This window comes from Diabrotica virgifera, chromosome 7, assembly GCF_917563875.1.
Source record: "Diabrotica virgifera virgifera chromosome 7, PGI_DIABVI_V3a".
Classification (NCBI taxonomy): Eukaryota; Metazoa; Arthropoda; class Insecta; order Coleoptera; family Chrysomelidae; genus Diabrotica; species Diabrotica virgifera.
In genome coordinates, this window is record NC_065449.1 from 249,654,875 (window position 1) to 249,674,324 (window position 19,450).

A 19,450-nucleotide genomic window follows, 5' to 3' on the forward strand; every position below is an offset into this window, starting at 1 on the left:
GCTTCGCAGGCCACACAACTAGATAGAAATTCCAACGTTGGATTGCCACATTAGAATATTGGAGATCTTACAAGGATAGACAACCAAGAGGAAGACCAAAGATGAGATGGGTATATGACATAAAAAAAAAACGGAATAAATTGGAAGTATGACGTATGTTGCTCAAGATATAGAACGATGGAAGGAGTTGGGGGAGGCCTATGTCCAAAAATTGACGACAGAAGACTAAGAAGACAACATGGAAAACTATTTTATTATATTAAATAATAGACCAGTGCATACTCCCAAGTCTCACATACGCATGACAAATATGGAACTTGACCAAAGGAAACATGGATAAAATAATGAAGACGCAAAGACCCAAGCAATGTTAGGAGTAAAATTAAAGGATAACTGGATAAGAAACAAAATAAAAGTCAAAGACGCAGGACAGCATACAGACAAATGGACAATAGGTGGAATACCACGATACAACAATGGAGACCATGGACAGGAGAGAGAGCAAGAGGACGACCCAGATGAGATGGGGGGATGACACTAGAAAGATAGGAGGAACACACTGGAAACAGAAAGCACAAAACAGAACAAAATTGGACGAATTAAAGGGCAAAACAAGAAGAAGAAAAAATATTAAGTAAGTTTTCTCAATTTGTGATCACACAAGCTACAACTGTCCGTATTAAATTTCCTATTAAACAATAAACAACACACTAATTATGACATTCTTGTTTTGCGATATAACCAGCCACTACAAATAAATACGAACTTTTTACCTGCCCCCTGTAGCTATTTTTAAGTAAAACTACTTACTACGAAATCAATAGGCAAAGCCAAGACTATTTTATAACCCAAAGATCACATTATAATTGTACATGAGCTAAAATAAATGAGTAAGAAGTGATTTTTCTTAATTCCAAGCAAAACACAAGATGCTAAAGAACGGTTGTGTTAGAGAACATACTAAGCTTCGTTCTGAAAAACCAGATATACGGGTTTATTGGACTCGATGGATGATATTATTTATTTATAATATGTGCGCCTGTTTAAGTACTTTTCAGTGGATTCAGTACTCTATTATTACTAATGTTGTGCTAAAGTACTATCATGTTAGTGAAAGTGAAGTGGACTGGAGTGCCATGTCTTTTAGTGCCATGTGGCCGTTGACTTTTTTTCCCGTGTGCTATATTATAGACAAAACGGTAGGTTCAAAATTTATGGCAGTATATTTAAATTTAATATAGGTATGATTCATTATTTTACTTCATCTGTTACTTTGTTCGATTATTTGTTTCATTATTTTCAAATTTTTTTTTTGAAACGACGGTTATTTAGCAAAAAAAAAACGTTTCTGTCTCTATCTAATCAGCTAAAAGCTTTCATCTTTGGCCATAGACCTCCCCCTCTTTCCATCATAGTTCTCTATCCTGTTCTATTTGTATCCCTCTTGGTCCCTCTTTGTCGTTTGTAATGCGTTAGGTTCCAGTGAATAAGCATTTTGTTCTATCTGTCATCTTTATGTCTCAGGGTATGTCCATCAAATTCTTATTTGTTTCTTCTTCTTCTTTACTATCTTTACTCACTATCTTCACTGACGTCAGTCAACTGCTCGCATCACTTGAAAATGGTTCGGTGATCCCGTACCATGACCAAAATTTATATATTTGTAACGTCTAAGGCTAAGTGGTTGTTCTTACTGTTTTATTATTTTTAATTAAAATCCAGTAATCCAAGAAAAGTAATATTTCATCATCCGGAGTTGCACAGCAGACCAATGTTCTTAATATGCAAACACCTAAAACCCGAAGTAGCCGGTACTTTTTTTTGTTTATACATACTTTGACCATTAGCTCTGATGATGACACATATGTCGAAAGCGCTTAGCTAAGGAAATTAAATATATTTACACATTTTAATATACTTTTTTTACTTTCTTCATTCATTCAAGTGTGTACAAAATTTATCAGTCTTTCAACTAGTTATTAATATTCTTGGTATTTTTCATCTTTCATTCTTTTTAAATGTCCAAACCGTCTCAATCTTAATGCTTTTATTACTTCTCATATCGCAGGATCTTTAAAAAGACTCGTGATCTTGGCATTAGTTTTTTTTTCTGCATACCTCCGCTCTTGAATACCTTCAAAAATTCTCAATATTTTCCTTTCCATTTCAATAACTTTTTTTATATTTCTCCACCTTTCGTCCATACTCCATTTTTCTTCTTTAGCTGCCTTATATTTAAGGTTGCTTCTAGGGTTAGGTTACTTTTACTTTTCTTTCAAATCAAATCTCTATCCGCCTCTGCTGCTCTGTAAGATCTTGTATCTGTTACCATCTTCTCATATTCTTTTTGAATAAGCACATGATTTATTTGATTGATATATTTACCATTTGGAGCTAGCCAGGAACCCTCATGGACGTCTTTATTGGCAAACTTCCGGCTTATAACAGTCCTTCTGTTAGCCTACAACAACGTCTCCAAAAGTCCATTTATTATTAACAGTAGTTTTTTTAATATCCTGTCATTTTACACTCAGCAAAACTTGGACTTAAATTGAATACATTATCAGATAATAGTTCTTTTCTTTGTACCTATAATTGAAAACAAAAAACATGAAACAGAACAAAAAAAATCATATAAAAATCCACGCACTACAAAGGACAAAAATTGTAATCAAACAACCAGATCCTATGTACCAGATAAGGAGTGACTTTTATTGATTGATTACCACAGCCAAAAATAAAGAAACATTAAAATAAACTAAAATTTACAAAGCCGCAAGAAAAATGGGTTGTAGAAATAAAAGCTATTTTCATATTAAGAACCACTGTTTTTATTGTGGGAAGAACCAGCAAGAAAAACTTAGAGGAAAAATAGGAGAAATATTTTTCTGAAGGCTTCTTTTGAGGTCTCCTTGGTTTTTTATACTTTTTTCTTTTCTCTATTTTTTGTTTCCACCCTTATTTGTCTGTGGCTGCTCTTCTCCATACACGAGCTCCTAAAAGGACTTGTGCATCGCTGCTTACTGTGTCTTCCCAGCGCTTTCTTGGCTTTCCAACCGGTCTCTTTCCCTGCATTAAAGCGTTCAGTGCTCTTTTTGGTAGTCTATCCTCTCCCATTCTTATCAGATATCCGGCCCATTGCAATCTTTAAATACAATTGTATTCTAATGAAGTCTGACAGGGGTGTTTCCAGGGGTGTTTTGAGGTCTCCTTGGTTTTTTACACGATTAGCTGATATTACTGTATCTATATTTATCATAAATCACTTCTAATGATCTATACATAAATATACATGAATAGTCTTATAAATATAATTATTATAAAAATAAATTACATAATTGGCAAATTTATAAAGAAGTCAATGATTACATTAACCAAACAATAGATAATTATCATATTAAGTCCGATTCCAATAATAATTATTGATCGGAAAATGGAAAATCCCGCTATTTAAGATAGTATCTCATATGTAATCGATAATATTATATCAAGTGGAAACTACTAAAAATGCTAATACTGGGAAGTTAAGAAAATAGTAATCTCAAATTCTAAATTAAACTATAAGGTTGTATTTTTGTATTTTAAACAGATTATGAGTCATATTAACGAAATAATTAAATTACGAGAGACACTTGAATGGTTGGTTTTCCATGAATATTTATCTTATAACGATAGCTCTCAGTAAAGACGATATTTTTTTAATTCATGGTGTCTTATGCTATACAAAAGATGGGACGTGATGAAAAGAATACTGAAAGAAAGTTATGATTTTCTATTCAGCCCGAACGCTTTATGCGAACGCCTTATCGCACTCTTCACAAGAAATCAGGATAAACGGTCAAAGAGTAAATAACATCCGCTATGCAGATGGCACTGTTTTAATGACTGATTCGGACCATAGTCTCCAGAAAAAACCAAAGTTATGAAAATATTAAGGACCAAAAATGTACCCCTTCCAATATATGTGAACCACCAACAGCTTGAATACGTAAATCAATACAAATACCTTGGCTGCTGGTTTAACAATCAACTTAACAAGAAGTAAGAGCGAGAATAGAGGTAGCCTGACAAGGCTTTATCAACATGAAAAGCTTATTTTGTAACAGTGGCATTAATATCAGCCTTCAATGTCGTTTTCTGCATTGCTATGTATGGTCAATACTTTTGTATGTAACGTAGGCCTGGACCCCTGGACGCTCAACATAACGCTGATGAATAAGTTAGAAACCTTTGAACTCAGGCTTTATAGGAGAATCTTGAAAATTTCTTGGACAATCCACACCACCAACGAAAATGATCTGAGGAGAATAGGTACAGACAGGGAGCTGCTGAAGATCATCAAAATTAGAAAAGTTAGCTACCTGGGACACATAATGAGAATGAGAAACGAAAAGTACCGCCGCCCTCAACTGATCATCCAGGGTAAGATTGAAGGAAAACGGGGTCTCGGTAGGCGTCAGATTTCATGCCTTAGAAACATCCGATAGATTGATAGATCATCAGAAAGACCGATAAAGACGTACACAGCGGAAACAAGAGCAGATACGGCGAAAACATAAAGACTGCTGGAAACAGCAGAAATGGCACTTACGCACGAAGTCTTACGAAAAATAACAAACCAAACTCTAAAAGACAGATAGTGAGGAAATACGAGCGAGATGTGGTATAGAGGAAATTAACATGTGGCCAAAAGAAAAAAGAAATAGAATGGAATCCACGCATAGAAAGAATGACAAAAAAATAGAATAGGGGAGAGTCGGCTATTGGTGCGCACCTAAGGCAAATTCAGGATATTTCACAAACTTAAAACATTTCAGTTTCCAAATTTTTTGAAGAAATACTTCAAAGGCTTAGGTATATTGGTAGGCACCGCATTTAATGAATGGTTGAACAGTAGAAGAGTGTGAGGCGAAATTTCCAATTAGTGTAATGCGCACAATTGCCCGACCTATTCGGCTAATGGTGCGCATATGTCGGATAACTGTGCGCAATAATAGAACTTACAAATAACCTTCGAAAATGTAGCTTATTGAACATAAATATTAAAGGAACAAACAAATATGTGGAAAAAGATAAGAAACCAAGTTACAAATATTTAAAAAAAAATGTAAGTATTGCAGAAGTCATAAATATATCCTTCTGGACCTGGACTATCCTGTCGTATACACATGGCATGAGACCATTGACAATATATCGAACATTTGCACCATACCTCGTCTTTTTTGCTACCATCACCACAATACGCAGAATTCATTTTGGTCTGACACGAGATCGTCCAACTCATCATCATGGCACAGTTCACTTTCTGAAATAACTTCGGAGCTGTTGTGTTCAAAAATTTTCCTTTTTGTAAATTTTTTCAATTTCGTGGTTTTCTCTTTGCCCCTTTCTCTACTTTGACGGTTGTTTAACGCTTGTTTACGTTTTATGACGCAGTCACAAAACGTAAAAAAAGCCTTTATATACCTTGCCGGCTAATGGTGCGCAATGCGCACCATTAGACGACGTTGCATTTCACATAACACAAAATTTGGTAAAAACAAAAAAGAATCGAGCAAAACTAACTATAGTAGGAAAAATGAAAGATTACCCATGAGCGATCATATTAAACACATCTTTTTTATGTTCCAGAAAGTAATGAACCAGTACCAGTATTATAATAACAGTTCATATAATTATTATTACATGTACTTGCGCTGGCCAATTTTTTTTGTGGCACGGTGACAGGAAAATATAGTGTGTTTTATATGTTCGTTCATGGGTAATCTTTCATTTTTCCTACTATACAGGGTGTTTGGTAAAGAATGGGCCATAGCTTAACCTCAGGTTCCTGAGGTTAAAATAGGCCGATTTAAGCTAACTTAGCTTAGTACAAAGTTTATAATAACCGAGATACAGGGTGTCAAAGTTAAACTTTTTTTTATTTATTATTGAATATTTCCTGACAGTTATGAGATAACAACATGAAATTTGGTATGTGAGGGTTTTTTGGGTCGAGAAAACTAAATTCCCTACCAAAAATTACGTATTGCCCAGAGGGCGCCACATACGCCTTTCAGCACTCATTTATTACGTTCAAATTTTTTTATCCCTCACTCTGTATAATTTTGACATTAAAATTTGTATTCTCCTATTAGTTTTACTTAAAAAAGGTATACTTTTTTCATCTCCCTAAACTCAACCGTTTTCGAGATAAACGCATTTTAAATCTGCGATACACCATCATTTTTAGCATAATATCATTGTATGTAGTTCCACCCGAAAAATAACTTAAAACCTGATTATCAATTAAACATGGGAGGTTGATAAATTGTGCTCCTACGCCATACTTTTTAATATGAAATGCCATACTATAAATGAAACGCTTTATTATTGCTTAAACGTTTCGGCTATTTGCCATTTTCAATAAGCACCTTAATAATTGTACAAACATTACACAATACACTCTATATTTTATATGTACATCTGAGCTGTAATGCGAGAATGATATTTGACCCTAAAGCCACATGAAAAATATGTCAAATATGGTTGGTTGAGAGCCGTCTTTAAAAATACCTGCCAATGATGCATTTACAAAATAAAATCAATTTTTCAAATTGTGATATAATATTGGAGAGATACTTGATATTGGTCTTGTTATTGATACAATTTTGATTTTTCTTTACGTGAATCATCTCCAATATACATCTTTTGTTATAGTTATGTTCTTTTTCTAAAATCTGTACATTTTAAAAGCCAACAGCATGATTATTTTTCATAGAATATTTGGCTTAGGCTGTAATGTTTAATTTATTAGTTTGTACACTATGTTTGCGTGTAACAATCCTTCTATGTAGATATTGGTTGGTGTGTTTGCCTAATATATGTTTAAATTTCATTTGGTTGTTTGCCCAATGAATGCGATGTTATAGATTTGAAGAAGACAAACAACATATACAATTTTCATTATCATGATATAGTGGAACCCCGATAGGTCGGCCGCCGATAACCCGGAAGTCCGGCTAACCCGGACCGATTTTCATCAGACAAAACAAACAGTTTTTCACTTTGACTGAGTTTTTTATCAAGAAATAAACAATACTGTACAGGGTGAGCCAAATAAAAGTCCTATTAGAAATATCTCGAGAACTAAAGGAACCAGAATCATGAAAATTGGAATAAAGGGGTTTTGAAAAGTGATCTCTTTAATGAAAATATTTTCATCGATTTTCTACTTCCGGTTATACCGAAAGTGGCTTATAACTTCGTTTTTTTAAATGAAACATCCTGTATATTTTTATATTTTTGGATTCTCCTGGATGTCTTCTTTCTTAAAATATGAGGTTTTGTAATGTTATACAGGGCAGTTTAAAAGATAATTACGTTTTTTTCTTAATTTCCTAGCATTATTCACACCCTGTAGAATTGTAGTAGTTTGACATAAAAAACTCTATTTATGTTCAAATGATTTTTAATATAGTCTACTATTGTTAAAACTTGTTAGTATAGCTAAATGTTGAATTGTACTATACAGGGTTGGTCGAAACTCGGAAAGAGTATTTTCTGAGTTTTCTTAAATGGAACACCCTATATTTTACTATCGTAATGAAATGATATTTTATGCTACTTTTTTATTTCTTAAGCATTTCCTATACATAACTGCTTTAATTTGTGAGTTATTGGTGATTCAAGCCAAACATTAATTTCAACAAAAAATACGTGAAATTTTATTAGGTTGGCCGTGAAAATATTCAATCACAAATAATTTTTCGGAAATAAATACATATTAATCTTGACTGATCTTTAAAATTGCCAATAATGGTTGAGCTATCAAAATACCTACGTAGTTAACATTCTTGGCGCGATTAACAATTAAGCACAAATTAAAGCATTTAGGTATAGGGAATGCTTAAAAATAAAAAAGTACCATAAAATGTCTTTTCATTGCAATACTAAAATACAGGGTCTTCCATTTAAGAAAATTCAGAAAATCCTCATTCCGAGTTTCGACCAACCCTGTATACTAAAATTTAACATTTAGCTATACTAATAATTTTTAATAATAGTAGACTATATTAAAAATTATTTTAACATAAATAGAGTTTTTGATATCCAACTACTACAATTCTACAGGGTGTGAAAATTGCTACGAAATTAATGAAAAAACGTAATTAGCTTTTAAACTACCCTGTATAACATTACAAAACCGCATATTTTAAGAAAGAAGACATCGAGTAGAATCTAAAAATGTAAAAATATGCAGGGTGTCCCATTAAAAAAAAACGAAGTTTTAAGCAACTTCCGGTATAACCGGAAGTGGCAAATTGATGAAAATATTTTCATTAAATAGATCACCTTTCAAAACCTCTTCATTCCAATTTTCATGATTCTGTTGCCTTTAGTTCTCTAAATATTACTAATAGGCCAGTTATCTTAGGCCTCCCCTATATACAACTGTACGTAATTTAGATGTACTGTGCATATGTATTTCATGTTTTTGCAATTATAATGTGTATTTGTTTATTATTTCTATGTATTTTATTAATTTTTACCACATTCTCCGGCTAACCCGGATTTTCGATAACTCAGATCGGCCGCGGTCCCGATTAATCCGACTTATCGAGGTTCCAGTGTACTAAAAAGAATGTGTGTGTACTTTGTAGTCACGTAAGAAGTTATACTTCTATTATTATGATTTCAACGAAATTAATATACTTTCAACAGGTTATTTGTATTTTATTTAAATATTAAACTAACTTTCTTATCTACCACTTTTAAAATTTTTGTATTAAAACGATACCAAAAATTAAAAAAAAAAGAATATGAATCGTCCGGGATTTGAACCCGGGACCTCTCGATCTCCGGTCACACGCTCACCCACTGAGCTATATTCCCTTCGCTTTGACAGGTTACAAGATTTCTCATACATACTGACAAATTTAATAGACCAAGTGAAGTATACAAAAATACTTTTAATATACTTACTATTATAAAATATCTTATTCCCGAGGAAGACAAATCCAAAGACACGGAAATTATAATAAATAATACATTTACTAAAAACACTAATATATCCTTTTAATGACTTACTTGCGCTGACAGCGCTGATACATACATATCTTGAAAGATTAGCAACGAACTACATACTGTCTGTGTGCGCATGCGCCCGGCATTATAAAATTTCACTCTCGATCGTAAAGAACTATAACTTAAAAAATTAAAAGAAGAAGTTCTATAAACTTGATGTTTTCAAAAATTTAATTTTTTTATTATTCTAGGGTTTAAGAGTCGCAGCCCTCATAGGAGCCGTCCTAACTTTGTTAGGAGCTGCAGTCAAAATATTTTCCATAGGAGAAAACCTATTTTGGGTTGTTATGATTGGACAGACCATAGTTGCTGTTTCGCAGATATTCATCTTGACATTACCGTCCAAACTAGCTGTTACGTGGTTTAAACCACAGGAAGTAAGTTAGTAAGTCGTTCATCATCATCCAGAATCTTTAATTCACTGCTGTAATATGCATCTCCCATGATACTGCGTGTTCACTTTATAAATTTTCCAGTTCATCTTTCATGCTTCGTTCATATTTCCATAAGAATCTATATTTCTAGATTAACATCAGAAGACTGTGCAATTTTTTACAGGAAACAATAATATTATAAACTAAAAGGGTAGTTCCCTGGGTTTTCTGTATACCATATAGTTAAACAAACTCTAACATGAAGTAAAACCACTTCCATGTAATAGGTATATTTACTAAAATATAAAATCCCAATGGATTGAATAAAATAGGTTCATTCAGAACGTTTTCGGACCTATCAGTCCATCATCAGTGAATTCATATATACTTGCTAACTAGCCCCAGAACCAAACAATGGTTGTACTTATAATTCAATCTACATTATAGTATTGTAAAATTGAAAAGGCTAAACGCATATGTTAAAAGATTACATCCAGGAATATGGTGAAACTCTAAACGAGAACCCTAACCAACCATCTTGGGCCAACGAGGTCTGCCAAGTCTCGTTGGCCCAAGATGGTTGGTTCATTTTAACCACAGCTATAATACAGTTCTAAAACTCTGAAATTATTTTAATAATTTCGCATATGTACATGACTTAATTGTACAAGCATGTTAATCTAGTATTGTAAATTTACATAATCTACATATACATATAGATTTAGTGTTTCACAGAAATATTGATTTTGTTATAAAATATTTTTGAAATGCAGGTATCGACAGCTTGTTCTCTAGGACTCTTTGGCTTGACGTTTGGCAGTGCCTTAGGATTCGTAATTCCACCGATGATAGTACGAGATAGTGACAATTTAGCCGAGATTGGCAATAACTTCAAGATCATGTGTTGGGCATTAACATTGGCTATGGCACCAGTTACACTAGCTATATTCTTTTGTAAGTAGTTCAGATCAGTCATATATTTATTTAAAGTAAAGAGTAACGCATATATGTTGACGAATCTATTCATCTAAAAATGGGCCTCATCATTGATGACTTCTCGATGAACATTGGTGTTAGTTTCCACATGCTTTAGAGCGTTCTCAGTGAACATTCATCCTCAGAGAGTAAAATTGAAGGCAAAGAGGAATAAAACGCAACAAAATGTCCTGCTCCGAAACATAAGGCAATGGACAGGGATTAATGACATACAATCTCTGATACACATTGCAAGAGACAGAGAGTTAATGGAAAATGTGATCGCCTACATCCATTAGTGGATTTGCATCTGAAGAAGAAGAAGACCCTGTTTTTAAACCAGGAGATGTAATTCAAATTTACCGCGCCATAACACTTGTTTGTAATTGGTCCAACCTCAGGCAAGTTTACTCCACTGTTATGAAATTTTGACACTATTGACATTTATGAAATTTTGACATTATTGGCATTTCATAAGAAGTTAAGTGATATGGTGATTTTTTGTGTTATTCCTTTAATTTTTAGATTTTTAGTTTACTTTTATATAAAAACAGTTATTTTTAGAACTCTTTAGCGACGTATTAGTATAATATAACGCTTGTTTCACAAACAGACACTTAAAAATTTCAACTTTTTCGTCATATGAGTCTACCAATAACGTTTTAGTTTTTCTACTAACCTATACCATATGTTTTATTCTTCGTTGATTTTTACTAATTTATGCGTACTTTCGACAAAATAATCCTAGATATTACGAATTTGTTTACTAATTTCTTCTCATTTATTATTTTGTTTGACGTCAATTACAATGTTACAATGTTAAAATTATCAAATATCTTCCATATATTTTATATTACGTTATATCAGGTTTATTGTTATATGGCGGCATTTCTATTATTCTCTTTGACAAATAAATCTTGTTGAAATAACTACCAAATATTTATATAATATTTAGGCTATGTTTTTCGCGCACCACATATTTTTTGTGTAGGTTAAGGATTATATGTGTCAATTCTACAAGGTAATCTGGTTTGTATTAGGTCTAATAAATACTACAACGAGAGGATAATGTCTTGTCTCCCTCTGACAACTCTTTTATTTTAAAGATAAAACAATATCCCTCGAATACGTCGACTTTTCTATATCTATCTATCTATCTATCTATCTATCTAGAAGTGAGGTTCCTACAGCCTCTGCCGCTTTTTGCATTTCGACCGCCATCGTTTTCTGTCCATCCATTCGTCTTCTTTGATGGCTCTGTCTCTCATTATGTGCCGTACATTTTCTACCCAGACAACTGAAGGCTTCCCCTTCTTCTTCTTTGTTGTCGTATGTAATTTAAAGCTTTCTTTGGCCATCTATCTTTATTCATTCGTTTCACGTCACCATACCACATTATAGTCTAAGAGCTAGTGAACCCTTCGACTAACGGTCGTCCTGTAAGGCTAGAAATTTTTCTAGTGATAATTCATAGCACACCAAGGCTAAAAACCATGACCTGGCAGGCCTCAGCGGTGCACGTGTATCTACCAGGTGAATCGAAAAGTGCAAATTTAGGGGGTGAAATAAACTTTCTCCTGTAAGGTTTAAATTTAAGTATGTGTTTGAGTAAGTCATTTAAAAGAAATGTGTACAATGACAGGCGATTCTGAAGAGCATAAGACCTTGCCAGGCGACGGGAAAGATTAGGGATTTTTCCTAAAATTATTCTTTTTGCATGGAACAATTTTTTTTTAGGTTTTTTGAATCATTCCAAACAGAAAAGGTCCTTAGTGATTTTTCTCTTAAGTTAATATTTTTTGTTATATAAGCGATTGAAAATTTTGAAAATTGCGAAATCGACCATTTTTAACCCTATATCGGACATTTATCTAAAAATTTCAAAGTTGCCAAGGCAGGTGGATATTCTTTAAACATTTACTGATGAAATCCCAAAGAGTTTTTTGCAATACAATATCGGAAACCCCTTTGTTTTTTAATTGCTAATCAAGCGGACGCGACACTGTAGTATAAGTGAGGACGTTTGAGTTGGCATAAATTCATTAGCTCGAGAATGGGCAAATTTCAAGAGCAATCCTCAGACAGGTCGATTTTTATTTTTAAATTAGGACTTTTTGGCATATATATAATACTAGTGACGTCATCCATCTGAGCGTGATGACGTAATCGATGATTTTTTTTAAATGAGAGTAGGGGTTGTGTGACAGCTCATTTGAAAGGTTATTTAATTCTCTACTCACTAATATAAACATTAACATAATTATTTATACAGGGTGTACAAAAAAATTTTTTTTATTAAATTAACTTTGATTAAATTTGACAAATAGAAGAAAAATTTTTTTCTGTACACACTGTATAAATAATTATGTTAATGTTTATATTACTGAATAGAAAATTAAATAACCTTTCAAACGAGCTATCACACAACCCCTACTCTTATTTAAAAAAAGCATCGATTACGTCATCACGCCCAGATGGATGACGTCACTAGTATTATATATATACCAAAAAGTCCTAATTCAAAAATAAAAATCGACCTGTCTGAGGATTTCTCTTGAAATTTGCCCATTCTCGAGATAATGAATTTATGCAAACTCAAACGTCCTCACTTATACAACAGTGTAGTGCCCGCTTGATTAGCAATTAAAAAAACAAAGGGGTTTTCGATATTTTATTGAAAAAAACTCTTCGGGATTTCATCAATCAATGTTTAAGGAATATCTACATACATTGCCAATATTGAAATTTTTAGATAAATGTCCGATTTAGGGTTAAAAATGGTCGATTTCGCAATTTTCAAAATTTTCAATCGTTTATTTAACAAAAACTATTAACTTAAGAGAAAAATCACTAAGGACCTTTTCTGTTTGGAATGATTCAAAAAACCTAAAAAGAATTTGTTCGATGCAAAAAGAATAATTTTAGGAAAAACCCCTAATCTTTCCCCTCGCCTGGCAAGGTCTTATGCTCTTCAGAATCGCCTGTCATTGTACACATTTCTTGTAAATAACTTACTCCAAACACATACTTAAATTTAAACCTTACAGAGAAAGTTTATTTTACCCCCTAAATTTGCACTTTTCGATTCACCTGTTAGATACACGTGCACCTGAGGCCTGCCAGGTCATGGTTTTTAGCCTTGGTGTGCTATGAATTATTACTAGACAAATTTCTAGCCTTACAGGACGACCGTTAGTCGGAGGGTTCACTAGCTCTTAGACTATTAGTTTTCTCATTTCAATTCTATCCACACTGGAATATACAGTATTTGTCCTCCTTCTAATATTTTCATTCCTGATGTGATCTTTTCTGGATATACCACACGCTCTCCTTAGATAATTCAATTCTACTACTTCTATTCATTTTCTATCTCTTTTCGTGATCTGCCAAACTTCTGCTCCATAAGTTATAATAGGCTCTACCAAGGTTTGATACATTGTCAATTTCGTTGTTGGTCTAATATCTTTAGACCATAGTAGAGAACTTAGAATGTTTACCGCTTTTTTCCCTACTACGTTTTGTTTTCAATGTCTCTTTTGGTAGTGCCTTCTTTAGATATTATAGATCTGAGACTATATGCTTGTTAACAAAAGATATCGAAATAGTTTCAACAGTGTTAAAACCTACCAGGCGCTGATATTCAATCTGACCACAATACTTTAGTGGGCATGCATAGAACCAAGTTAAAGAAAATACGCGGAAAAACTGTAAAAAAATGACATGAGAAAACTGAAATGTAGCGACGTGAAGGAAATAGTCAGCAAAACATTAAATAGAAAATCCCGGAACGGAAAGCACAGAAGATAAGATGAATCCCTTAATAAAACGATAGACGACATTAAAGACAATTTTATGAAGAACGAAGAAGGTAATAATAAGACATGGATGACGACAGAGATTCTGCAACTAATGGAAGAAAGAAGGAAAAACAAGAACGATAACTCCATTACAGCGAGAGATACAGAGAAAGATCAGAGAAGATAAACAGAAAGAACTGGAGAAAAAATGCCAAGAAATCGAAATTCTGCAAAGTAAATACGACGCCTTCAACGTGCATAATAAGGTAAGAGAAATTACAGGCAAATGTAAAAACAGAAGAATAAGTAAACTTGTTAATGACAATGGAGAGATAATCGTGGACAAAGAGAGTATCGATAATACCTGGGAAAATTACATACGAAATTTATTTTTTGATGAGAGGGAGAACTAGTCCCCAATACCTACGGAAACAGGACCACCTATACTAGTGGCAGAAATAAGAGCAGCCTTAATATCACTAAAAGAAGGTAGAGCTCCAGGACCAGAAAGAGTAAAATCTGCATTTCTTATACTTCTTGATGATGAATCTTTACGAATACTATGTAAAATCTTCAATGATAGCTAATAAGTCTAATGAGCCATACATTAAAACTTTTTCTTAAATTTATACAGCGTAGAATATACAAGCTATGCGAAGAGAGAATACAAGATACACAGTTTGGATTCATGAAAGGCGTAGGTACAAGAGATGCACTGTTTAGTCTACAGGTTTTATTTAGTTTTAGTAGGTTTTAGTCTACAGGATTTATTTCAAAGATGCAGAGATATGACTTGCGATATTTACACCTGCTTTGTGGACTACCAAAAAGCATTTGATACAGTTCAACACCGAAAAATGATGGATGTTCTAACAAAAGCCCAAATGGACGATAAAGACCGATGTATAATACAAAATTTATACTGGAACCAATCAGCCACAATAAGAACGAATCTTGGAGGTGAACCAGCGGAAGCGATCCAGATTCTAAGAGGCGTTAGACAAGGTTGTATACTTTCACCTATATTATTTAACCTATATTCAGAGGAAATATTTAGTGAAGCCTTGGCAAATAGCGAACATGGAATACTTCTAAATGGAGAACGCCTAAACAACATCCGCTATGCAGACGACACCGTTATTTTTACCCGTGTTGAGCTGGCCCCCCCCCCCCCACTTGCAAAAATTAAAAAACAAATAGCCCTGATTTATGAGCTATTTATGAGCTCTCATATTCCGCAAACTAAAAATTTTGAGCTCGTTCCACTGAGCAGGAATTTAATACCCTAGTGGGGGGGCTGAGTCAGCCCCCCCCCTCTACTTAAAAATAGGAATATTGAATCGGTTTTTGCGGCAGAATTACGAGCTATTTATGAGCTCTTGAAATTATATAGTTTCGATTTTTGAGCTCATCCCCTTCACCCCCAAACAACCCTTTAATTGATTTAACTTAAGAGAAAGATGCTGAGAAAACTTAAAATATATCGTATTGCGAATATAATTCCTATAGCTTATATACTCTAAGAATAAACTATTAAATCAAGAGAATTTCGATTATTGAGCTACAACCCCTTCGCCAGAAAACCACCCTATCTTCCCGGCTTAAGAGAAAGTTGTATTTAAAATGCGTTAAACTAATTATTTGGCGACTACATATCATTTAATAATTTATAAGCTTCCAAATTACGCGCATTTAGATCAGTAAATTGCAATTTATTTTGTATAGTGCAGTCACTGAAGGTAAAAATCAACGATTACTTCAATTTCAGTGAACCTTCATCGATTTTCACGAAAATTGGTCAGTGGTTAGAGGATACGTCAAGAAACAAAGGTGACATGGTACCACCTTGCGCCTTTACCCTGAGGGTGGATACCGCCCCTTCTCGGGGGTGAAAATTATTTTATAAAAAATAAATGCACAAATCAATAAAAGAACAAATTAAAAGCAAAATTTATTATATAAAGTTAATAAAATAAGTCAATACTTTTTAAGTTATTAAAGATCAAAGATTTTAATTATTTGTGAAAAAAATGCATGTTTTGAAGAGGTTTTTTGTAAATCACTGAAAAACTGTAAGTTTTTACAAAAAAGTTAATAGTAGTTTAATTCGTATAGCTTATATTCTAAGAATAAACTCTAAAATCACGCGCCTTTCGATTATTGAACTTCAACCCCTTCGCAAGAAAACCATCCCATATTCCCGGCTTAAGAGAGGGTTGTACTTAAAATAATTTAAATTAATTATTTGTCGACTATATATTGTTTAATAATTTATGAGCTCGCAAAATATACGCATCTCAATTATTGAATTGCCATTTTCTTTCTATAGTGCAGTCACTGAAGGTAAAAATCAACTATGACCTTCGATTTCGGTAAATCTCCATTCATTTTCACGAAAATTGGTGAGCGGATTTTGATACTATCAACTTTTTCTGGATCTTATTTTTCATAGGTATTTTTAAGTACTTTGACAAGTATTTAGTACCTAAGTGTTATAAAATGCATCTCTTTCCCGTTATTTAAGCTTGAACCCTTAGATTTGAACAGTCGCGGAAAAAATATACATTTAATTGCCAATAACTTACTTTAAATTAACATTAAAGGGTTTTTCAAGTAAGCAATTTATTATATTTTTTATTAGCTTCAATTTTAGTAATGAAAACTTTTTTGTAAAAATTTACAGTTTTTGAGTCATTTATGAAAAATCGCTCTAAAGCATTCATTTTCTTTCCAAAAATTAAAATATTTGATCTTTAATAACTCAAAAAGTATTGATTTATTTTAATCACATTATATAACAAATTTGGCTTACAATTTGTCCCTCTCTCGATTTGTGGGGTTATTTTTAATAAAGTAATTTTCACTCCCGAGAAGGGGTGACATATACCCCAGGCTAAAACCCCAAGTTGTTATTGTCAATTCGTGAAAATAAATGGCGATTTACCGAAATCGAAGGTAATAGTTGATTTTTACCTTCAGTGACTGCACTATAGAAAGAAAATGGCAATTCAATAATTGAGATGCGTATATTTTGCAAGCTCATAAATTATTAAACGATATGTAGTCGCCAAATAATTAATTTAAATTATTTTAAGAACAACTCTCTCTTAAGCCGGGAATATGGGGTCGTTTTCTTGCCGAAGGGGTTGTAGCTCTATAATCGAAAGACGCGTGATTTAAGAGTTTATTAGAATATAAGCTATACGAATTAAACTACTATTAACTTTTTTGTAAAAACTTAAAGTTTTTCAGTGATTTACAAAAAACCTCTTCAAAACATGCATTTTTTTCACAAATAATTAAAATCTTTGATCTTTAATAACTTAAAAAGTATTGACTTATTTTATTAACTTTATACAATAAATTTTGCTTTTAATTTGTTCTTTTATTGATTTGTGCATTTATTTTTTATAAAATAATTTTCACCCCCGAGAAGGGGCGGTATCCACCCTCAGGGTAAAGGCGCAAGGTGGTACCATGTCACCTTTGTTTCTTGACGTATCCTCTAACTACTGACCAATTTTCGTGAAAATCGATGAAGGTTCACCGAAATTGAAGGTAATCGTTGATTTTTACCTTCAGTGACTGCACTATACAAAATAAATTGCAATTTACTGATCTAAATGCGCGTAATTTGGAAGGTTATAAATTATTAAATGATATCTAGTCGCCAAATAATTAGTTTAATGCATTTTAAGTACAACTTTCTCTTAAGCCGGGAAGATAGGGTGGTTTTCTTGCGAAGGGGTTGTAGCTCAATAATCGAAATGCTCTTGATTTAATAGTTTATTCTTAGAGTATATAAGCTATATGAATTATATCCGCAATACGATATATTTTAAGTTTTCTCAACATCTTTCTCTTAAGTTAAATCAATTAAAGGGTTGTTTGGGGGTGAAGGGGATGAGCTCAAAAATCGAAAGTATATAATTTCAAGAGCTCATAAATAGCTCGTAATTCTGCCGCAAAAACCGATTCAATATTCCTATTTTTAAGTAGTGGGGGGGGCTGACTCAGCCCCCCCCCCCACTAGGGTATTAAATTCCTGCTCAGTGGAACGAGCTCAAAATTTTTAGTTTGCGGAATATGAGAGCTCATAAATAGCTCATAAATCAGGGCTATTTGTTTTTTAATTTTTGCAAGTGGGGGGTGGGGGGGCAGCTCAACACGGGTGTTATTTTTGCAGACAGTTTGAACAGTTTACAGCAACTACTAAACAAAGTAAATGAAGTAAGTGAAAGAATTGGACTTCAAGTAAATATATCAAAAACTAAATTTATGTTCATCATCAAAAATAAAATTAGAGACGACCAACTACTTATCAATAATACATCAGTGGACCGAATAAAACAGTATAACTATCTTGGAAAAATAGTAAACAAATAGAGAAGGCTAGGAGTGCATTCAATATCTGGAGATAAAAATAAGGCTCCTACGATGTTATATCTTCTCAATATTGTATTACGGAGTTGAATCCTGGAAACTCACTGAAGCAATGGAGAAACAACTTGAAGCCTTCGAGATGTGGCTATACAGGCGAATCCTAAGGATATCATGGACGGACAAGATAACCAACGAAACCGTATTTGGACGAGTGTGCAAAGAAAGAGAGGTGATGTATACCATTAAAAGGAGAAAGTTAGAATATCTCGGACACGTAATGAGAAACGGCACTAAATACAGGTTACTGAAGGTAATCCTTCAAGGTATAGTATTTGGAAAGCGAGGAATTGGGAGAAGAAGAATATCATGGTTAAAGAACCTGAGGAAATGGTTCGCCACAACAACTAATCTACTTAAAGCATCAATTAATAAAATAATTATAGCCAAAATGATCGCCAATATTCGAAACGAATAGGCACTAAAAGAAGAAGAAGATCCGAGATATTTATATTCTTTACATGTTTTTGTGGTTTTAATTTCTAAGTCTGGAGCTTCATCCACTATATTAAGATACTCTGTCTTTGACATATTCATGTCTTTTTCATGTCGACTTTTAAACCTTTAAAATCTAACGGTACCTATTAATTTTCCATCGAATTCTTAAAATATATTAAACTAATAGTAAATTTTAATAAATTTCAATATTAAAACATCAATTATTTCTTTTCCAAAATTCCGTAACATTTCTCAAGTTATGTTGTTACATTCTTGTATAACTCTCACTAACATAGATCAGCAATGTTTTGTCGATTTGTGTGGTATACCTTGATCTTTAGATAACCCCACAAGAAAAAA

At 33.1% G+C, this 19,450-nt stretch overlaps 1 protein-coding gene across 2 annotated transcripts in view; it reads left to right on the forward strand.

Moving 5' to 3' along the window:
- The window catches only part of LOC114325273 (uncharacterized MFS-type transporter C09D4.1-like), a 48,176-nt gene that overhangs the window by 19,565 nt on the left and 9,161 nt on the right, over positions 1 to 19,450 (forward strand). The window contains exons 1-3 of one of the 2 annotated variants that reach the window (XM_050656637.1): positions 907 to 1,199; positions 9,258 to 9,443; positions 10,214 to 10,394. In XM_050656637.1, coding sequence (XP_050512594.1) covers positions 930 to 1,199; positions 9,258 to 9,443; positions 10,214 to 10,394 — 637 coding nt within the window. In that variant the 5' untranslated portion in view covers positions 907 to 929. Of the gene's footprint in view, positions 1 to 906; positions 1,200 to 9,257; positions 9,444 to 10,213; positions 10,395 to 19,450 lie in introns of those variants that run through there. The other variant, XM_050656638.1, reaches the window with a different exon arrangement.